The sequence below is a fragment of the Chiloscyllium punctatum genome, chromosome 41 (genome assembly GCF_047496795.1).
Source record: "Chiloscyllium punctatum isolate Juve2018m chromosome 41, sChiPun1.3, whole genome shotgun sequence".
Taxonomy (NCBI): Eukaryota; Metazoa; Chordata; class Chondrichthyes; order Orectolobiformes; family Hemiscylliidae; genus Chiloscyllium; species Chiloscyllium punctatum.
In genome coordinates this window covers 40,546,717-40,570,730 of record NC_092779.1, presented here as the reverse complement: position 1 = coordinate 40,570,730, position 24,014 = coordinate 40,546,717, and the positions used below count along the sequence as shown (strand labels likewise).

General features: G+C 42.0%; 1 protein-coding gene across 1 annotated transcript in view; it reads right to left on the bottom strand.

The window, feature by feature from the left end:
- mak (male germ cell-associated kinase) overlaps nucleotides 1-24,014 on the bottom strand; it is a 233,517-nt gene that overhangs the window by 162,546 nt on the left and 46,957 nt on the right. The window contains exon 5 of the mRNA XM_072560769.1: nucleotides 23,233-23,287. Coding sequence (XP_072416870.1) covers nucleotides 23,233-23,287 — 55 coding nt within the window. The remainder of the gene's footprint in view (nucleotides 1-23,232; nucleotides 23,288-24,014) is intronic.

The following is a 24,014-nucleotide window of genomic DNA, read 5'->3' as shown; positions in this document are numbered from 1 at the left end:
AGGTATGTGTTTCAAATTAAGAGTTAGAAAATAGAATATTTAAACCAGATTACTATTGTAAAGACTGTATCTTTTTATGTTTCCAGATTTTTGATACTATACTCTAATTTTAAAATAATCTTTTTTCCATTAAAGTCAGAAATCACACAACATCAGGTTATAGTCCAACAAGTTTATTGGAAATCACAAGCTTTTGGAGCACTGCACCTTCATCAGGTGGAGAAATACAATAGGTCTGGCAGCATCTGTGGAGAGAGAAACAGACTCAAAACTTTGAGTCCAGTATAACTTGCTTTTATTTCTTCACAGATAATACCAGATCTATGAAGTAATTCCAGCATTCTCTGGCATTTGCTTCAGATTTCCAGCATCTTCAGTATTTTGCTTTTATTTCTGAAGAAAGCCAGTTTAATGTTCCCTCACCAGTTGCTGTAAGCCATGGTTTCTAACCAATAAGTCAGAAACTTTGCAAGTATGAACCAGTCTCCCTATGCTTTCTATAAGCAAGTAAAAACACCCAGAGAAGGAAGACTGAGGAGGAGCAGCAGGTCCTGATTAGCTAAGTGAAACCTGTGAAGAGGGACCATTGTATTGTTTTCATAGTCTGTCCCTCTACCCATGACACCTTTTTTCTGTGTCTGTGCATGTGTGTAGGGTGAGTTGTATAAAGGGACTGGAAACTTATCTCATAGAATCCTATGTCATTGGTTCAGAATTATTTACCTGTAACTAGAATAAATTTATTTGTAATAAATAGCAATTCAGGTTAAGTACAGAAATCTGGTCCATGTTTTTTTGTCAACCTGGGCGGCACGGTGGCACAGTGGTTAGCACTGCTGCCTCGCAGCGCCGGAGACCCGGGTTCAATTCCCGCCTCAGGCGACGAACTGTGTGGAGTTTGCACGTTCTCCCCGTGTCTGCGTGGGTTTCCTCCGGGTGCTCCGGTTTCCTCCCACAGTCCAAAGATGTGCAGGTCAGGTGAATTGGCCATGCTAAATTGCCCGTAGTGTTAGGTAAGGGGTAGATGTAGATGCAGATGCAGATGTAGGGGTATGGGTGGGTTACGCTTCGGCGGGGCGGTGTGGACTTGTTGGGCCGAAGGGCCTGTTTCCACACTGTAAGTAATCTAATCTAATCTAATCTAATCTAAAAGACTGCTAAGTTAGAGCATTCTTTGTACTTATATAAAGGTTATAACTTTAACAATGAATACAGGAATAGGGAGGCTTCATTTCCAACATACTACTCCAAGGAGTGTAACACAATAAGTATATTAATAAGATTTATGCCAGAGCAGTTCTAGAGATACTAACTGAAATTAATAATACAAAGAGGGCATTGGCTGGATGACTAAGCACTTTTACATCATGGTTGTGCATCTGTGAACTGTTGTTTGTAATTCCTGCGCCATTTGGAAATTTTGGGACACCACTTGTCTTGGGTGACTGTGTGTGTCAAAATGTCTTCAGTTGCTTGAGCTAAGTAAGTAGTAAAGTGTAAGTTAGGCATTTGTCCATTTTGAGTTAGTGAAGACAAAACTGCACATGGAAATACAAAGTGGTACGAAAGGAGATCTGCTGTGAAAAAGGGAAGATCTGGGTGCTAAATATCGCTGGATATAAATTTCTAAGCAAAGATAAGGAAGAAAAAGTGGTAGTACTGATGGAGGTTAACATTGCAATTCAGCAAAAGGAGGAAGCTACAGAGGGGACAAGATTAGAGCTAAGGAACAGAAAATTGTGCTATCACAATGCCTGGTGTAGGTTATAGGCCACCAGCCAATGGGAAAGATATGAAGAAATAAGTTTGCAAGAAATTTTCAGAGGTGAAATATTTATAGTTAGTTACAGCAGAGCATCTTAATTACTTGAATTGGGAGAGTGGGAATGTAAAAGACATAGAGGAGCAAGAGTTCCTAGTGTTGTAACCACTGATTCCTTTGATACACAAGAACCTATCTATATCTCAGTCTTATATACACTTAATGGCCTGGCCTCCACACCCTTCTGTGGCAATGAATTCCATAGATTCACCAATCTCTGGCTTAAGAAGTTTCTTTTTGTCTCCGTTCTAAAAGGTCTTCCCTTTAATCTAAGGCCCTTGGGTCCTAGTCTCTCCAACCAACGGAAACATCTTCCTAACATCCACTCTATGCAGGCCATTCAGCATTATGTATGTTTCAATTAGATCCCCTGTCATTCTTTTAAACTCCATCGAGTTTAAATGCACAGTCCTCAAATGTTTTCATTCCTGGGACCAATCTCGTCAATCTCTTCTGAACACGCTCTAGGGCCAGTACATCTGAGATATGGGACACAAAACTGCACACAATACTCCAAATGTGGTCTGACTAGAGCCTTATAGAACCTCAGAAGTACATCCCTGCTTTTATATTCAAGCGCCAGAGACCTGGGTTCAATCCCTGCCTCAGGCGACTGACTGTGTGGAGTTTGCACATTCTCCCCGTGTCTGCGTGGGTTTCCTCCGGGTGCTCCGGTTTCCTCCCATAGTCCAAAGATGTGCAGGTCAGGTGAATTGGCCATGCTAAATTACCTGTAGTGTTAGGTGCAGGGGTGTGGGTGGGTTTCGCTTCGGCGGGGCGGTGTGGACTTGTTGGGCCGAAGGGCCTGTTTCCACACTGTAAGTAATCTAATCTAAAAAAACAAATTCATCATTGCATTTGCCTTCCTAACTACTGACTCAACGTGCAAATTTATCTTGAGAGAATCCTGGACTAGTTTCTACGCACTTTAGACTTCTCAATTTTCTTCCCATTTAGAAAAGAGTCCACGCCTCTATTCTTCCTCTCAAAGTGTATGACCTCACACTTTCCCACATGGTACTCCATCTGCCACTCTCCTAACCTGTCCAAATCCTTTTGCAACCTCCCCACCTCCTCAATGCTACGTGTCCCTCTACCTTTCTTTGGTATCATCAGCAAACTCAGCCAGAATGCTCTCAGTTCCTTCATCTGGGTTGTTAAAGTATAAAGCAAAAAGTTGTGGATGCAACATTGAGTCTTGCTGAACACCACTTGTCACCGGCTGCCATCCTGAGAAGGACCCTTTTATCCCCACTCTCCGCTTTCTGCCAGACAGCCAAGCTTCGATCCATACTTGCACCTTGCCTCTGACATCATGAGCCCTTATCTTACTCACTAGCCTCCCGTGCGGCACCTTGTCAAAGGCCTTCTTGAAGTCCAGATAGATAACATCCATTGGCTCTCCATGGTCTAACATGCTCATTACTTCCTCAATAAATTCTAGCACATTTGTCGGGCATGACCTCCCCTTGATGAGGCTATGCTGACTTTGCTCTATTTTACCACACACTTCCAAGTATTCAGAAGTCTCATCCTTCACAATGGACTCCAGGATCTTACCCACGACTGAGGTTGGGCTAATTAGTTTGTAATTTTCTGTCTTTTGCCATACTCCCTTTTTAAACAGGGGTGTCACATTAGAGATTTTCCAGTCCTCTGGGACTCTCCCTGACTCTAACAATTCCTCAAAGATCACCACTAATGCCTCCACTATCTCTTCAGCTAACTCCCTTAGAAGTCTGGGATATAGTCCATCTGGTCCAGATGATTTATCCACCTTCAGGACATTCGGTTTTTCCAGCACATTCTCCTTGGTGATGACCACCATACTCAGCTCTGCTCCCTCACTCTCTTGAAGTTTTGGGATACTACTCATGTCTTCCACCATGAAGACTGATGCAAAGTAATTATTCAGTTCATTAGCTATTTCTTGTTCCCTACTACTATCTCTCCAGTATCATTTTCCAGCAGTCCAATGTCCACTTTTGCCTCTCTCTTTTGCCCTTTAGATATCTAAAAAAACTTTTACATTCTTCCTTTATATTACTGGCTAGACAGTGGCCTACCCTCATTTTTAATCTTCTCCTTCCTTATATTTTTTTGTTGCCCTCTGTTGTCTCTGTAAGCTTCCCAATCCTCTGGTTTCCCACTGCCCTTCACCACATTATATGCTTTCTCTTCTGCTTTTATGCTATCCCTGACTTCACTAATCAGCCATGGTTACCTCTTCCTCCCTATAGCATTCTTCTTTTTCCACAGGATGAATCTCTGCTGTGTCTCCTGAATTATTCCCAGAATCGCCTGCCATTGCTGTTCCACTGTCTCTCCTGCTAAGCTCCTCTCCCAGTCATAGAGTGATAGAGATGTACAGCATTGGAAACAGACCCTTTGGTCCAACCCATCCATGCCGACCAATCTAGTCCCACCTGCCAGCACCCAGCCCATATCCCTCTAAACTCTTCCCATTCATATACCCATCCAAATGCCTCTTAAATGTTGCAATTGTACCAGCCTCCACCACATGCTCTGGCAGCTCATTCCATACACGTACCACCCTCTGCATGAAAAAGTTGCTCCTTAGGTCTCTTTTATATCTTTCCCCTCTCACCCTAAACCTATGCCCTCTAGTTCTGGACTCCCCCACCCTAGGGAAAAGACTTTGCCTATTTACTCTATCCATGCCCCTCAATTTTGTAAACCTCTATATGGTCATCCCTCAGCCTCTGACACTCCAGGGAAAACAGCCCCAGCCTGTTCAGCCTCTCCCTATAGCTCACATCCTCCAACCCTGGCAACAGCCTTGGAAATCTTCTCTGAACCCTTTCAAGTTTCACCATATCTTTCTAATAGGAAGGAGATCAGAATTGCATGCAATATTCCAACAGTGGCCTAACCAATGTCCTGTACACCTGCAACATGACCTCCCAACACCTGTACTCAATACTCTGACCAATAAAGGAAAGCATACCAAATGCCTTCTTCACTATCCTATCTACCTGCGACTTCACATTCAAGGAGCTATGAGACTGCACTCCAAGGTCTCTTTGTTCAGCAACACTCCCGAGGACCTTACCATTAAGTGTATAAGACCTGCTAAGATTTGCTTTCCCAAAATGCAGCACCTCGCATTTGTCTGAATTAAACTCCATCTGCCACTTCTCAGCTCATTGGTCCACTTGGTCCAGATCCTGTTGTAATCTGAGGTAACCCTCTTCGCTGTCCATGACACTTCCAATTTTGGTGTCATCTGCAAACTTACTGACTATACCTCTAATGCTCGCATCCAAATCATTTATGTAAATGACAAAAAGTAGAGGATCCAGCACCGATCCTTATGGCACTCCACTGGTCACAGGCCTCCAGCCTGAAAAACAATCTTCCACCACCACCCTCTGTCTTCTACCTTTGAGTCAGTTCTGCATCCAAATGGCTAGTTCTCCCTGTATTCCATGAGATCTAACCTTGCGAATCAGTCTCCCATGGGGAACCTTGTCGAACGTCTTACTGACGTCCATATAGATCACATCTACTGCTCTGCCCTTATCAATCTTCTTTGTTACTTCTTCAAAAAGCTCAATCAAGTTTGTGAGACATGATTTCCTATGTACAAAGCCATGTTGACTATCCTTCATCAGTCCTTGCCTTTCCAAATACATGTACATCCTGTCCCTCAGGATTCCCTCCAACAACTTGCCCACCACAGAGGTCAGGCTCACTGCTCTATAGTTCCCTGGCTTGTCTTTACCGCCCTTCTTAAACAGTGGTACCACATTTGCCAACTGCAGTCTTCCAGCACCTCACCTGTGACTATCAATGATACAAATATCTCAGCAAGAGGCCCAGCAATCACTTTTCCGGTTTCCCACAGAATTCTCGGGTACACTTGATCAGGTTATGGGGATTTATCCACCTTTACCCTTTTCAAGATATCCAGCACTTCCTCCTCTGTAATCTGGACATTTTGTAAGATGTCACCATCTATTTCCCTACAGTCTGTATCTTCCATATCCTTTTCCACAGTAAATACTGATGCAAAATATTCATTTACTATCTCCCCCATTTTCTGTGGCTCTACACAAAGGTCACCTTGCTGATCTTTGAGGGGCCCTATTCTCTCTCTAGTTACCTTTTGTCCTTAATATATTTGTAAAAACCCTTTGGATTCTCCTTAATTCTATTTGCCAAAGCTATCTCATATCCCCTTTTTGCCCTCCTGATTTCCCTCTTAAATATACTCCTATTGTCTTTATGCTCTAAGGATTCACTCGATCTTTCCTGTCTATACGCTTCCTTCTTTTTCTTAACCAAACCCTCAATTTCTTTAGTCATCCAGCATTCCCTGTCCGTACCAGCCTTCCCTTTCACCCTGACAGGAATATACTTTCTCTGGATTCTTGTTATCTCATTTCTGAAGGCTTCCCATTTTCCAGCCGTCCCTTTCCCTGCGAACATCTGCCTCCAATCAGCTTTCAAAGGTTCTTGCCTAATACTGTCAAAATTGGCCTTTCTCCAATTTAGAACTTCAACATTTAGATCTGGTCTATCCTTTTCCATCACTACTTTAAAACTAATGGAATTATGGTCACTGGCCCCAAAGTGCTTCCCCACTGACACCTCAGTCACCTGCCCTGCCTTATTTCCCAAGAATCAGTCAAGTTTTGCACCTTCTCTAGTAGGTACTTCCACATACTGAATCAGAAAACTGTCTTGTAGGCACTTAACAAATTCCTCTCCATCTAAACCTTTAACACTGTGGCAGTCCAGTCTATGTTTGGAAAGTTAAAATTCCCTACCATAACCACCCTATTATTCTTACAGATAGCTGAGATCTCCTTACAAGTTTGTTTCTCAATTTCCCTCTGACTATTAGGGGGTCTATAATACAATCCCAATAAGGCGAACATCACTTTCTTTTTTCTCAGTTCCACCCAAATAACTTCCCTAGATGTATTTCCGGGAATATCCTCCCTCAGCACACCTGTAATGCTATCCCTTATCAAAACTGCCACTCCCCCTTCTCTCTTGCCTCTCTTTCTATTCTTCCTGTAGCATTTGTATCCTGGAACATTAAGCTGCCAGTCCTGCCCATCCCTGAGCCATGTTTCTGTAGTTGCTATGATATCCCAGTCCAATGTGCCTAACCATGCCCTGAGTTCATCTGCCTTCCCTGTTAGGCCCCTTGCATTGAAATAAATGCAGTTTAATTTATTAGTCCTGCCTTGTCCCTGCCTACCCTGACTGTTAGACTCACTTCTGTTCTCAACTGTACCAGTCTCAGATTGATGTCTTTCCACATTATCTCCCTGAGTTTCCCCCCCACCTTACAAGTTTAAATCCTCCCAAGCAGTTCTAGCAAATTTCCCTGCCAGTATATTCCTCCAATTTAGGTGCAGTCCGTCCTTCTTCCACAGGTCACTTCTACCCCAAAAGAGATTCCAATGATCCAAAAATGTGAATCCTTCTCCAATACACCAGCTCCTCAGCCATGCATTCACCTGCTCTATCCTCCTATTCCAGCCCTCACTAGCTCATAGCACTGGGAGTAATTCAGATATTACTACCCTTGAGGACCTCTTTTTTAAATTCCTGCCTAACTCTCTGTAATCTCCCTTCAGAATCTCAACCTCTCCCCTTCCTATATCATTGGTTCCAATGTGGACAATGACCTCTTGCTGGCCCCTCTCCCCCGTGAGAACATTCTGCACCCTCTCCAAGACATCCTTAATCCTAGCATCAGGGAAACAACACACCATTCTGCTTTTTCTCTGCTGGCCACAGAAGCGTGTGTCTGTACCTCAGCAGAATCCCCTAACACAATTGATCGCTTGGAAGCCGACATACCCCTCGTTGCATCAGACCAGTCTCAATACCAGAAACTTGGCTGTTTGTACTATGTTCCCCTGAGAATCCATCACCTCCTATATTTTCCAAAACAGCATACCTGTTTGAAAGGGTACATCCACAAAAGACTCCTGCTCTAGGTGCCTACCTCTCTTACCCTCCCTGGAGTTAACCCATCTATGTGACTCTATCAATTCAACCCAGCTCCTTCCTCATACCTCTGTAGTTGCCTTTATTCAACTGTAATACCATTATCTCTGATTCTATCTTCTCCCTCTCAAATTGCAGAGTAACTTCAATCATGTTGTGATTACTGCCTCATATGGTTTCCTTCACCTTAAACTCCCTTATCAAGTCTCTCTCATTGCACAACAATAAATCCAGTGTTGCCTGTTCCCTAGTGGGCTCCACACAAGCTGCTCCAAAATGCAATCTTGTAGACATTCCACAAATTCCTTTCCTTGCAATCCACTACTAACCTGATTTTCCCAGTCCACCTACATATTGAAATCCCCCACGATCACTGCAACTTTGCCTTTTCTTCTTATCTTTTCTTCTCCTGGTGTATTTTGCGCCCCAAATCCTGCACACAATTTGGAGGCCTATACGTAACTCCAACTGTGTTTTTTTTTAACCTTTGTAGTAGTTCCTCGATTCTACCTACACAAGTTCTTCACTATCTGACCCCGCTTCATTTCTTACTATTAATTTAATTTCATTTCTTACTAATAAGGCAACCTCACCCCTTCTGCCCACCTGCATGTTTTCAATAGGCTGCATTTGTCTGCAGGTGAATACTTGAGAGACAATAATCAATGTATCACAAGGTTTAGGTTCATTATGGAAACTAAAACAAGTAATAATCCAGGACAATGATAATTAACTGAGGGAAAGCCAATTTCAGTGGGGTGAGAATGATTTGGCCAAAATTAAATGAGATCAAAATTGGGCTGCCTCTTGAGAAGACATGGTTTGAGCATAGAAAAATTATACTGCTACAAAATAGATATATAGTTGCAAACAAGTACCTGGATAACTAAAGAAACAGAGATTATGTTGAAGAAGAAAAAGTGAGATTATGACAGATCTCAGGTGGCCAAAGCAATTGAGACTCAGGCTGAAAATGGAAGGTCCAAAACTGAAAAAATATAAAAGTAAGGAGAGAGCAATAAGAGAGATGAGCTGTTAATAAAAAAAATTCAAAAATCTTATAAAGCCAAATGAATTGGAACAGGATGGTAAAATGAAAACTGGAGCCAATTAGGAGCCGAAAAATGCATTTAAGAATGGAGTTGCTGGGTACCAAGTAAGTACCATTGCTCTTAACCAAGGAAGAAATGTCCATTTCATGTTGAAAAAGGAGGTAATTCCAAGTTAGGTTTAACATTTATAATGAGGAATTATTGGATCTGGTTGTGCAGTTATAGGAAGGATGTTGTCAAACTGGAGAGAGTTCAGGAGAGATTTACCAGAATGTTGCTGGGTTTAGAAGTTTTGAGTTTTGGGAGGTTGAGAGGTGATCTGACAGAAGTTTATAAAATAATGAGAGGTATAGATAGAGTTAATGGTAGTTGTCTTTTCTCATGATGGAGAATTTCAAGACTAGGAGATACATTTTTAAGGTGTGAGGAGAGAGATTTAAAAAAGACATGAGGCAATTTTTTTATGCAGTGTGGTTTGCACGTGGAATGAACATTCTGAGAAAGTGGTGGATGTGGGTATAATTACAACATTAAAAGACATTTGGATAGATACATGAATAGGAAAGGTTTGGACAGATGTGAGTTAGGAGCAGGCAGATGGAACTAGTTTAATTTGGAATTATGTTCGGCATGGGCTGGTTAGACAGAAGGCTCTGTTTCCATGCTGTATGACTCTATAACTCATGACTGAGCTGGTAATCATCAGCTCCACTTCCTGCCTTTTCTCTATAATTCTCGATTCCCTTACTGATTAAAAATATCCATCTCAGCCTTCAATATACTTAACAATCCAGCTTCTAAAGCCCTCTGTGGTAAAGAATTCCACAGATTCACTTTCCTCTGAGAAAGGAAATTCATCCTCATCTGTCTCAAATGAATGACTCCTTACTCTGAGATTTTAAATTAGATAGTAGCAACATGGATACTTTGTGTCAGTTATGATAAAAACAGGAAGAGCCTTTGCACTCACATGAGCACTCCACATTCATTCCATGCTAACCTATGACACCTCACCCTCATCATACCGGCCTATGCTTCTCTACCAAACTCCAACATCCCTCATATGCTCCATGCCACCCTATTTCACCACTCACACCCATATTGGCCCTTGACTTAAACTATTCCTCATACCGACTTTTCATGGACCTTTTAAGCCCCAGGACAATTTAATGTTAACCCATAAACCTTCTCACCATAATAATCCATCTCCAACCATTGTCAACTTAGTGTCAACTCATGTCAACCTATTACCCTTAGTCCTTACACTCTCTAAGCCAGATCAACTGGTATCCACCAAGAATATTATCATTTGCAGTGCTGAGATGAAGGCAAGCAGAGTTGTAAGTGTCTATTACAAACTTCACTAGATTTAAAAAAAACATGTATTCACAAAAGCCCATTCAATGTAATTATATACATTCAAAGTACTTAATTCCAGGTGGATCTCATTGACTATGAAATCTTTGATTATGGTTGTGAATCTGGGTCAATCAGGGAGCCCTGGTTTATAGATATAAACAGGAGGGGGAGCATGCGGTGTCCACCAACACCCTGGAGATGTTCAGGGAGAGGTGGGCGCCGCAGGGAGTGGAGTGCATTATTTCCCCCTCTAACTCTATTTTGATTTAGTCCCTACCCTCCCCTTCACTGTTTTGATCACACAGCATTGCCCTGTGGTTTGAAGGGCAGTGCTTGTCACTGGCCACTCGGGTGTTTTTCCTATCTTCCTGGTGGTGGAAATCGAATAAAGATTTATGCACTTTGTGTCTTTTCACTGTGTCTCACACCTGCACACACACACCATGGGTGCAGGGGATAAAAATAAGCACTACCGCACTTAGGTGGTAGTGTGGGGGTTAATAAAAAAAAGAATTAAAAAAAAACAAACACAAGTAAAAAAAGAAAAAAAGAAAAAAACAGGAGGGGGAGCACGCGGTGTCCACCAACACCCTGGAGATGTTCAGGGAGAGGTGGGCGCTGCAGGGAGTGGAGTGCATTATTTCCCCCTCCATCTCGATTTTGATTTAATCCCTACCCTCCCCTTCACTGTTTTGATCACACAGCATGGCCCTTTGATGTGAAGGGCAGTGCTTGTCACTGGCCACTCGGGTGTTTTCCTAGCTTCCTGGTGGTGGAAATTGAATAAAGATTCGTGCACCTTGTGTCTCACACCTGCAAAAAAAAAAAGAAAAAAAGAAAAAAATAAATAAACAGGAGGGGGAGCATGCAGTGTCCACCAACACCCTGGAGTTATTCAGGGAGAGGTGGGTGCCGCAGGGAGTGGAGTGCATTATTTCCCCCTCCAACTCTATTTTGATTTAATCCCCGCCCTCCCCTTCACTGTTTGATCACACAGCATGGCCCTTTGATGTGGAGGGCGCTGCTTGTCACTGGCCACTTGGGTGTTTTCTTTTCCTCCTGGTGGTGGAAATTAAATAAAAATTTGTGCACCTTGTGTAAAAAAAAGAAAGAAAATAACAAAAAAAAATAAACAGGAGATTCAGACAGACAGTCTCCTCACTCTACGGACTGGATTTGAGCTAGCTGGCCAGAGTTCATGTACTGTGTATGTGTAAATAAAATGCAGAGAATTTAAAAGACTTGTTGACTGATCAAATCTTATCTGTGTTTTATACACATTCATGTCTACTCTTCTTGTCCACAGATAGCACCCAAACTCTCCAAAATGATAACTGACCCGTCTGATCGGTTAGATTTTTTTCCTCAAGTATGTAGATCCCATGAGTCATGTTTCAGAAACTTTGATGAAAATTACTTGAGGGCAGCTGAGCTTTTAAATCTGCTACTGCCACAATGAGGAGAACGTGACAACTGCAGATGTTACAGATCAAAGCCCAAGAGTGTGGTGCATGAAAAGCACAGCCGGTTAGGCAGCATCCAAGGAGAATCGATGTTTCAGGCATAAGCCCTTCAAAGTTTGTGAGAAGATTTGTAGCTCGGGTGCTCGTTGTTGAGGTTCTGTTCGCCGAGCTGGGAATTTGTGTTGCAGACATTTTGTCCCCTGTCTAGGTGACATCCTCAGTGCTTGGGAGCCCCCTGTGATCTTTCCTCCAGCATTTATAGTGGTTTGTCTCTGCCACTTCTGGTTGTCAGTTCCAACTGTCCGCTGCAGTGGCCGGTATATTGGACAGAGCCAAACAGAGAACAGCCAGAGAATTTCTAGAGGCATGACACTCATCCACAGATTCAATCAATAAGCACATCGACCTGGACCCAATATACCGGCCACTGCAGTGGACAGCTGGAACTGACAACCAGAAGCGGCAGATACAAATCACTATAAATGCCGGAGGAAACATCCCAGAAGCGCTTCACAGGAGGCTCCCAAGCACTGAGGATGTCACCTAGACAGGGGACGAAACGTCTGCAACACAAATTCCCAGCTCGGTGAACAGAACCATAACATAAGTCCTTCATCAGGAATGATGCTTGTGGCGAAGGGTGCTGAGAGATAAATGGAAGGGGGTGGGGCCATGGGGAAGGTAGCTGGGAATACGATTGGTAGATGAAGATGGGGGTGAAGGTGACAGGTTGGAGAGGAGGGTGGATCAGATAGGTGGGAAGGAAGATGGACAGGTAGGACAGTTCAAGAGGGCAATGCCAAGATGGAAAGTTTAGACTAGGCTAAGGTGGGGGGAGGGGAAATGGGGAAACTGATGAAATCCAGATTGATCCTGTGTGGTTGGAAGGTTCCAAGGCAGACGGTGAGGTGTTCTTCCTTCAGGCGTCGGGTGGTTAGGGTTTGGCAATGGAGGAAACACAGGACCTGCATGTCCTTGGCGGAGTGGAAGGGGGAGGGGGGTGGTTAAAGTGTTCAGCCTCATGGCAGTGGGGTGCCCTAGAGATGTTCTCTGAAATGATCCGTGTGTTGGCATCATGTCCCTCCAATGTAGAGGAGACCACATTGGGTGCAACGGATGCAGTAGATGATGTGTGTGAAAGTACAGGTAAATTTCTGTCAGATGTGGAAGGATCCTTTGGGGCCTTGGACAAAGGTGAGGAAGGAGGTGTGGGCGCAGGTTTTGCACTTCTTGTGATGGCAGGGGAAGGTGCCGAGAGGAGAGGGTGGGTTGATGAGGGGCGTGGAACTGACAAAGGAATTGCAGAGGGAATGGTCTCTCCGAAACATGTATAGGGGTGAGGAGGGAAATAGACCTCTGGTAGTGGTGTCTGTTTGTAAGTGGCAGAAATTGTGGATGATGATGCAGTATATCTAGAGGTTGGTGGGGTGGAAGGTAAGGACCGGGGGATTCTGTTCTTGTTGCAATTGGAGGGGTGGGGTTCAAGGGCAGAGGTGCGGGAAGTGGAGGAGATGCGCTGGAGGTCATCGCCAACCACGTGGGAGGGGAATCCCGATCTTTGAAAAAGGAAGCCATCAGGAATGTTCTATGGTGGAATTGGTCCTCCTGGCAGCAGATGCAGCAGAGGCAGACAAATTGAGAATAAGGGATAGCGTTTTTACACGAGGCGGGATGGAGGAGGTGTAGTCCAGGTAGCTGTGGGAGTCACATGAATGGTGGATGCATGATCCCACTTTCCCTTCCCATTCCAGCAGAAAATGTAGGATATCACACAGATGGGTGAGACCACTGGATTTAAGGCTACAGTGCCATTCTGGCTAAAGCTGAGAGCATTTATATCTCCACAAAAGTTCAGGGCTCTACATTTCGAATTCAACTTCTAACTTCTTTAATCATCTTCCATGCACAAGATGGACAGAATGAAATGGGTCACATTGTGGCTTCATCATCCTTAATTTGAAGGGATTAAATGCTGAGATGTTGAAATTCTGAGGTATTTTTGGTATTTTGAAATAAGCATCCAATTAAATAATTTCACCCATTTGAAATGGTCTAGAGCATTTCCAATCACTACAGATCATTAGAAATGTACTATAATAATATAATTCCTTGTCCCAAGAAAAGCTCAGATCACATTGTCTTCTGCTACTCTCATGCCTGCCTGTTTTGCAATTGAGGAAACTCTAAGTTTTTGCATGTATTCTTTCCATCTTGTACCTTGACTGTACTCTAACCTCTCTAAAAACAGATTGTTTAATTCCAGTTTTATCTGTCAATCTTCGATTCTAACTTATTCAGGAGAGAACTGTCCTCAAGCCACAAAAATTAGTTTGGTTAAGTATTTTACTTAGATTAGATTCCCTACAGTTTGGAAACAGGCCCTTTGCCCAACAAGTCCACACTGACCCTCTGAAGAGTAACCCACCCAGACCCTTACCCTATATTTACCCCTGACTAATGCGCCTAACACAATGGACACTCTAGTGTGGCCAATTCACCTGACCTGCACATCTTTGAATTGTAGGAGGAAACCAGAGCTCCCAGAGGAAACCCACGCAGACACGGGGAGAATGTGCAAACTCCACACAGACAGTCATCCGAGGCTGGAATCGAACCCAGGTCCCTGGTGCTGTAGAGGCAGCAGTGCTAACCACTGAGCCACCGTGCCACCCTTGCTTTTTTCCATGGTAAATCTCAACCTTACAATACTTTCACCACTGTTCCCTTTACATGTTACCTACTGACAATTAATTAGCTTGGCTAATTTCCCAGAACCTGAACCAGCAATGGCATCTTCCTCATTTGGCTGGACAAGTGACACAAAGGCACCTGCTTGCTATCTTGGCAAGATCTTGCAAGAGGCCCAAGTTACATGATTTGAGTGAGTCTAAAATAAGCATCCAATTCTCCTGCTTGGACTGGCCAGAACCATATAACTTTCATAGACCAGCATCATCAGCAATCTTTAAGGATGTTAGTGCATGCCAATACAAAAATAACTGAAAATTTTCTTTAATTTTTGTGAGGCCAAGGAGTACTGGCTTCTTCTCTTCTCCAACTGGCAACAGACCTTGGTGCACCTGCTCAGTACTGGCAGCCGAAGCATTAAAACAGAATAAGCCAGTTGATGCAATGTAATGCAATAACACTGCTTACTGCATCCCACCTGTTCCTCCCCACATTGCAAACTGAATTTGGTTATCAGATAATTTCAGATTTATCATAAAGTTTCTAACTAAATTACAACAAAATTATAGCATTACAGATACCAGTCTTCAGCAAATTCAACTCACTTTGCGTGATATTGACAAGCAGTTGGGGACACTCTGTCAATAGTACTGAAGACTTGTGGTCCAGAACTTGTGCTCCCCTAGCCAAGCTGTTCCAGCACAGGTACAACAATGGCATCTACCCGACAATGTGGAAAATTGCTCAAGTATGTCCTGTACATTAAAAGCAGGACAAATCTAACCAGGCCAATTACTACCCCAATCAGTCTACTCTTGATCATCAGTAAACTGATGGAAGGTATCACCAATAGTGCTATTAAGCAGCACCTGCTCAGCAATAACCTGCTCACTGATGCCCAGTTTGTGTTCCCCCAGGACCACTCACCTCCTTACCTCATTGAACCTTGGTTCAAACATAGACAAAAGAGGGAAGGTGAGTGTGACAGTCCTTGGGATCAAAGCCACATTTGACCAAGTGTGGCATCAAGGAGCCCTAGCAAAACTGAAATCAATGGGAATTCAGGGGCAAACTCTCCGGTGGTTAGAGTCATAATCTGACGCAAGATAGATAGTCATGGTTACTGGTGGCAGTCATCTCAGCTCCAGGACATCTCTGTAAGAGTTCCTCAGTGTAGTATCCAAGGCCCAAGCTGTCTTTAGCTGCTTCATCAATGACCTTCCCTCCATCATAAGATCAGAAGTGGGTATGTTCACCAGTGATTGCACAATGTTCAGCACCATTTGCGACTTATCAGATACTGAAGCTGCCCATGTTCAAGTCAAATAAGATCCGGACAATATCCAAGCTTGGGTTGTCAAGTGGCAAGTAACATTCACACCATACAAATGCCAGGCTGTGACCATCACCAGTAAGAGACAGTTTAACCACAGCATTCAATGGTGTTACCATCACTGAGTTTGCCCACTGTCAACATCCTGGAGGTTATCATTGACCAGAAACTCGGCTAGAATTACCACATAAACACAGTGGCTACAAAAACAGAGGCTAGGAATACTGCAGCTACACATCTCCTAACACCCCAAAGCCTGGCCACCATCTACAAGTCACAAGTCAGGAGTGTGATGGAATAATACCCACTTGCCTGGATGACTGCAACCCAAAAACATTCATTGCAGAAATTCAAAGATCCTCAGACAGCACCTTCCAAATCCATGACCACTTCCATCCAGAACAACAAGGGCAGCAGATACATGGGAAGACCATCATCTTCAAGTCCCTCTCCAAACCACACACCATCCTGACTTGGAAATATATTGCATTCTTTCACTGATGCTGGTTCAAAATCCTGGAATTTCTTCCCTAGTGGCATTGTAGGTGAACCCACAGCAGGTGGATTGCAGTGGTTCAAGAAGGCAGTTCACCACCATATTCTCAAGGGCAACAAGGGCCAGGTAATAAATGCTGACCAGCCAATGTTGCTCGCATCCCACAAATGAATAGATTAAAAAAGATGGAATGAAGAAATATTGCTAATGCTCAAGGTATACTGAACTTGCCATTTAGACCATAGACATAAAACTGTATAGCACAGGACCTGGCCATTTGCTCCATGATGTTGTGCCGAACATGTCACCAAATTAAACTAATCCCTTCTGCCTGCGATATCCCTTCTTACACTTTCATATACTTACCTAAAAGTCCTTTTAATAGCTCTATCATATCTGCCTCTACCATCATACTTGGCAACATGTTCTAGTTGGTGGTTAGTCCAGTAGTTGTTGGCTCTGGTTATGACAAAGATGATGTATAGATCTTTGCAGTCCCTCATTTGAATGAGGAAGTCTGTTAGGTTGGAGTGAGGTGGTTGCCATACAGTCTTGGACTGGTCCAGCCGACAGAGCATAGAGTTTTAAGCAGTTTCTCTGAGAGTGAGCTTTGGAGTTTGTTTTCCCCAACTCTTGGGAGCAAGTAAGGACTGCAGATGCTGGAGAGTCAGAGTCAAAAAGCATGGCACTGGAAAAGCATAGCAGGTCAGGCAGCATCTGGGGAGCAGGAGAGTTGATGTTTTGAGCATAAGCTCTTCATCATGTGACATTCCTGATGAAGGGCTTATGCTCAAACTGTCGACTGTAACTCCTTTCTCATCTAAAACACCTTTTCCAAAGGTTTGTATCCCTCCTGACTCTGACATTGCCAAGAAACACCAAGGAAGACAAATTGATGGTCCTTTTCAGTGATTCTTTGAGGCTGGCGTCGAATGCTCCTTTTTTCTCATTTAATGAATTGGGGTGTAGGCACTGACAGCCTGTAATTGTTTTTGTTCATTTGTGGGACTTGGGTGTCACTGGCTGGTCAGCATTGATAGATCATCCCTATTTACCCTTGAAAAGGTAGTGCTTTTGGGTCTGGGTGAGTGGTGGTTTCATAAGGCATCAACTTAACACAGGGATTCATTGAGGAATCTGACCAACTCATTTCTCATGGTGAACCTGTAGAGATGGCTTTGTGTTTTTGGTTTGTTTTTCCACAAGATGTAATCAACATCGTGTTCTTTAAGCTGGCCATCTCCTGCCAGTCATGTTTCACTTGGGGATAGTACTATCAATGGGGGACGTGGGTGTGTAAGGGTGGCAGATGCCTTTGTATGGATTTAACAAAGGATGGTCATTGCACATCAACTGCCACACTTGTCATTGCCAGTCTCTGCCATAATGGAATCGAAGGTAAGGCCAATGGTGGTGGCAACCAGCAGTATCTAGGTGTTGGGAAGGCATCCTGGATGGCTTGCCAGCTTAAACTCCTGTAGCGGCAGATTAAATATCAATCAAGATGGTACCAAGTGAGCAGGGAGAGGTCACTCCTTTCATGGTGGTAACTGTCCCTGGATGATTCTTCAACAAAGACAGAGGGTGGTGGTGGAGGGTTGTTTTTCAGACTGGAGGCCTGTGACCAGTGGAGTGCCACAAGGATCGATGCTGGATCCACTACTTTTCATCAAAAGTAAGTAAAATAGTCCAGTGTGTAGCTAAAAACAAAATTAATGAGTACACCAATAATAGACAAGAGCATGTTCTGATGCTGTGCATTCATTAAAAACAAGTATTGGGGTCAAAGTATTTAGAAATTTCCATACAGGTGCTCACTATACTGAAGTTAGGGTGGATCAGGTGCCATGGAGACTCTGTGACTCTGGCATGTTAGTCATCGTCAGGTGGTGCTGACTGAATAGGTCTATCTTTGGGTCTTCGAGTCCAACAGCATTGAGTATCATGCGGTTAGAGTTGTTTTCAGAAACTGATGAAACTCAGCAGGACTGGCAGCATTTCTGGGACAAAAGCAGAGTTAAGGTTTCAAATTCAGTGACTCTCCGCAACTTTTTTTTATTTGCCTTAGTATGTTTCAAGCCCAGAACTGGACACAGTATTCCAAGTGCAGTCAAACCAAAATTTTATAGAACATAGAACATGGAAAGCTGCAACAAGATCTCACGGCTCTTAAACTCCGTCTCCCTGTTAATGAAAGCCAAAACACCATATGCTTTCTTAACAACCCTGTCCACTTGGGTGGCAATTTTAAGAGAACTATGTACCTGCACAACAAGATCCCGCTGTTCCTCCACACTGCCAAGAATCCTGTCTCTCCTACTACATACTGTGTAAAAAAAAGTCTCTCTGAACTTTCCCCTCTCAACTTAAATGCATGTCCCTTATGAGACATTTCAAATCTGGGAAAACAACTCTGACCATCAACCTTATCTATACATCTCATAACTTTATAGATTTCTATCAAGTTTGCCCTCTAGCTCCGCCATACCAGAAAAAAAAACAAGTTTTTCCTAGCCTCTTCTTATAGCTCATACCCTTGAATCTAGGCAGTATCCTGGCAATTCTCTTCTGCATCCCCTCCAAGCCCTCCACATTCTTCCTATAATGTGGTGACCAGAATTGAATGCAATACTCTAAGTGTGGTCTAATCAAAGCCTTATAAAGTTGCAAATGACATCCTGACTCATGTGCCCAATTCCCTGACTAATAAAGGTAATGTAATGCAATAACATTGTTTACTGTATCCCATCTGTTGCTACAGATTTTAGCTCTTTTGAGGCAGGGAGAGGAGTAGGAGAGAGTAAGGTATGTAAATAAGTAGAGGCCAGGTAAACAAGTGGTTGTTAATTTACAATTCAACATGATAATTGATTCATATCACAACACTCTGAGGTTGAATGGCACTCATTAAAATATTTCGACAACCCTTCTTTAGTTCAGGGATAAATAACAACCAGGACTCCATTGTCTTTTTTCAACAGTAATCGATTCTTTTGTATCACTAAGAGAGCAGACTTTTAAAAAGTAATTTAATAACTCATTCAGAAGATGGCACATTTGACACTGCAGCACTCCCTTAGTGTATTATGTTGTCAAGTCTCTTGTGTGCTTCTTTTTAAAAAGAGATTTCATTCCTAAATTACAGAAAAGCTTCCAATTGCACAATGGCCCAATGAGAGGTCTTGTGAAATACTGTGCCTCTAACTCTAAGCTAAAAGCTCCAAGTTGAAATCCAAGTCCAGGATTTAATGTCGAAGGAAGGAGTCCCTCCTGGAAATGACCAACAGGCATCCTAACAGTGTGACAATGTGTGACAAAGAAGGCATGATGTGATACAGGGCCTCAATAGCCATAGGTCTTCTTAATCATAAATTGGAAAAAGAAGATTGGCAGTAGTAGCTTGGATGAGGAGTTTGTAGAATGCTTTTGATATACTTTCTGAACTGAACTGGCACATTAAGCTAAGAAAGCAAATCAATAGAGACTGAGGTCACCATTTAAGTGAATATTTTGTACTATTCAAAATAAATACATTCCTACTATAAAGAAAAATTCTAAAGGGAGAACCCACTACCTATGATTAATTGAAGAGGTTAGGAAAAACATCAAACTTTAAAGAGAAAGCATATTCCTGATCTAAAATGAATGGCAGGTCAGTTGAGGATATGAAGAAAAGAAGGGCATGTCTAAAAGATTAATCCGGAGGAAGAAATTAACGTATGAAATAAAGTTAGCTAGGAATGTAAAAACGAATAGCAGGAATGTTCACAGATATTGAAAAATGAAGAGATAAATATTGATCTTCTGGAGGGTGAGAATACAAGATATTAGCAGATGTAATGAACAAATATTTTGCTTGTGTCTTCATTGTAAGAGTACGAAACATTCCAGTGATGGCTGTAAGATCAGAAGATGGAAGGGAGAGAGGAATTTAGCAAATTATAAACCACAACAAAGCAGAGGATTGGCAAATCATTGGGTCTAGAATAGGGCCTTAAATAAGATAGTACATGCATTGGTGTTAATTTTCTAAAATGTCCTAAATTCAGGAAAGGTTCAATCAGACTTGAAAGTAGCAAATATAACTCTTGTATCTAAGAATGGAACAAAGCAAAACAGGAAACTATTGGTCAGTTAGTTTGACATTTATTGTGTGCTCGGTAAAGAGATTATGGCTGAGCATTTAGAAAAATTCAAGGTAATTGAGTAGCTTTCTCAGAGTGAAATCATGATTAACCAAATTGTTGGAATACTTTGAAGGATTTGTATGTGCTTTGGAGGAAGGGGAACCTATACACACACAACTAGATTTCCAGAAGGCATTTTGTAAGGTGCCACATCAAAACTGATTGCAGAAAATAAAGTCTCAGGGTATCTGTGGTAACATATCAGCAAGACAGAAGATTATTTTTTACCTGCCTGCCAACAAACCAGAGTATATATAAACAGATCCTTTTCTGATTGGCAGCATGAGACAAATGGAAACCTGTAGGGGTTTGTGCAGAATCCTCAACTTTTCCCATTTACATCAAAGACTGAGATAAGGGGATAGTAGCTAAAATTGGCAGATGACATGGAGAGAAGAAGGAAAGCACATTGTAAAGAAGAAAGAATCAAGTTCCAGAAGGATATAGAAAAGTTGAGCGGATAAAACATTTGACAGATGCCCCATAATGTGGGAAGATGTGAATTGTTAACTTTGACAAGAAGGAAAAAAGCTGGAGAATGACTGCAGAATTCCAGGATACAGGGTGTACAGTCATAGAGTCACAGCACAGAAATAGATCCTTTGGTCCAACTCGTCCTTGCCGACCAGATATCCTAAACTCATCTGGTCCCATTTGCCAGCATTTGGCTCATATACCTCTAAGCTCTTCCTGTTCAATACCCATCCAGATGCCCTTTAAATGATACAATTGTACCAGCCTTCACCACTTTGCCCTGTGTGTAAAAAAGTTGCCTCTTAGGTCACTTTTAAATCTTTCCCCTATCACCTTAAACCTATGCCTTGTAGCTTTGGATTCCCCCATCCAGGGAAAAGGCTTTGTCTATTTACCTTATCCATGTCCCTCACGATTTTATAAACTTCTATAGGGTGACTCCTCAGCTTCCAATGCTCCAGGGAAAATAGCCTCAGTCTATTCAGTCTCTCCCTAAAGCTCAAATCCAGCAATCCTGGCAACTTAGTCAGAAAAAAAATAGTTTATAGGCCTTGCACATAATTAAGAAGGCTAATAGAATTAGAGGAATTTATTATGAGAAGAATTGACCATAAAAGTAAGGTGGAAGTTATGCTCAAGTTAACAGTGCATGAGTGAGACAAAATCTTGAGCACTCTTTGTTCAATTTGGTCTCCTAATTCATGAAAAGATGTAAATGCATTAGAGGCAGTTCAGGGGAGGCTTACTTGATTAATACCTGGAATGTGCTTATTATGAGGATAGGTTGAACCTAATGAACTCATTTCCATAGAAATTTAGAAGAATGGTGGGTGATCTGACTCAAGTGTGTCAGATCCTGAATGCTCCAGACTAGACGGATGTGAAAAGCACATTTCCTCTTGTGGGCAAGTCCAGAGTTAGGGGCACACTTTTAAAATTAGGGGTCACCCTTTCAGTACAGAGATGAGGAGAATTTCTTTTCTCCCAGAGAATACATAACTCTAGAATTCTTTGAAAAAGAAAGCAGTGCAAGTGGGATTATTGAATTTTTTTTAAGACAGAGGTGGATAAATTCTTATTAGGCAAGGGAATCAAAGCCTATCAGGGTTAGATAATAATGCGGAATTTGAATTACAAACAACTATGATCTTTTTGAATAGTTGACCAGCCTCAAGGGGCTGAAAGATCTACTTCTGCTCCAATTTCGAATGTTTATATGTATTCATAATATAGAATAGAAAAATACAGCACAGAACAGGCCCTAAGGCCCACGATGTTGTGCCGAGATTTAATCCTAATGTCAAATATAGTAACTTAACCTACACACCCCTCAACTCACTGCTAACCAGTTGCATGTCCAGCAGTCACTTAAATGTCCCCAATGACTTCGATTCCACCACCACAGCTGGCAACGCATTCCATGCATTCACAACTCTCTGCGTAAAGAACCTAACTCTGGTGTCTCCTTTATACCTTCCTCCTAATATCTTCAAACTATGACTTCTCGTACCAGTCAATCCTGCCCTGGGGAAAAGTCTCTGGCTATATGTTCATGGACCAATAGGTTGAGTACCAATCTGTAAATGGTTTCAATTTGGAGGCAGCAAGAACAGGACAGATTCCTGATCAGCAATATGATGGAAAGACTTGGTGCCTCAATTATCAATATTCATAGGTCTAGGTTGCAACATAAATATAAACATACATACTGCCACAACGACTCAGTGAATTACAAAATTCAGTTGGCATGTAATGCAGATCAGTTTCATACCAACAGTATGGTGTTGAATTCCCACTCTATCTGGGTTGGTTCAGAACCTACTTCTTTGCCCTACTTGTATTGGAGATTGTGATGCTGTGGGTTGGACTTGCCTTTGAACAGAGAATGGAATGATATGGACTAGGAAGACATTTTCCAGTCATTACCTGAATTATACCACACATTACATTTCTGATGCTTGCATTTGTGAAATAAACTGAAAATACTAGTGACTTTGCAATACACAGAAAAACAGACAATGTTCTACACAGCACTTAGAGTAAGGTCGTGCTCTGTGAATAGAAGCAGTAGCGAGATGGTTATTTAAGATGCTGCGAAGGGTTTTAAATGCACTCGCAATCTTTCATGTTAAACTGTCATTTTATGGTAATATCAACAAAACAAAAATCACTAGTCATGCAAAAGGAACAGAATAAAACCAATATTCTTCTGTGGATAGGCAAGTATTTGTGAAAAAAAGGAAGTCCTCAGTCTTTACTAATCACTCTGTAACATCCATAACGCTTTTGACAATTAAAAAAAGCTTGAATGTTTCTATACGGCTACAACATTTAATGGCATAAACAGATTATTATGTTGTGTAGTACCTTAACTTCCCTGAGATTCATGCATTCTTCCCAGGAATAGAATTTCTTTTTCATCCTGTACAATTAAACACATAGATTATAAAACACAGCCTTAACTGAAACTTGTATTGAGACTACATTAATGCTTAAATGATAATAGGAAGTTAAATGGAACAATGTGAATGATCTCTAAAAATATTGGCTAGGACATTCTCTCAGGGATACAGTAGGCCAGAGCTGACTAATACAAATGTAAAAAAAAAAAAATATTCTGTAAAGTTACTTTAATAATTTTGGGAATCCCACAATATTTACATGCAACCTTCAATCAGGGTGAACAGCACTCCCTCATTTAATATTTTCTTAGATTTTATAGTTTTCCAATTAGTATCTAGTTTGTAACTAAAGGCAAAAGATAAAGCAACTTAAGGGATGTTCTCTCTTTAGAAAGAGATGACTAGGGGCGGTTTAACCTGAGGATCACCATGCCTCATACAAGGCGAGAAATCGAGAAGGACAGTCCTTCAGAATTACTCTGCATTGCATACTAGATGTCCAGCCAACCAAGCTAACCGAACCACCTCCTACCCCCAACTACAATATATCTAATAAATTAATTATAATTTAATATCCTAAACTTCCACAGAACAATGCTCAAAATTCAATTACAAAGAAAGACTTGAAGTTATATCTCATCTCTAAAAACCTAGAGCTTCCCGGATCTCTTTACAATCAATTAAGTACTTTTGAAATGTAGTCCCTGTTATGATGTAGGAAATGTATCATTCAATTTGTGCACAACA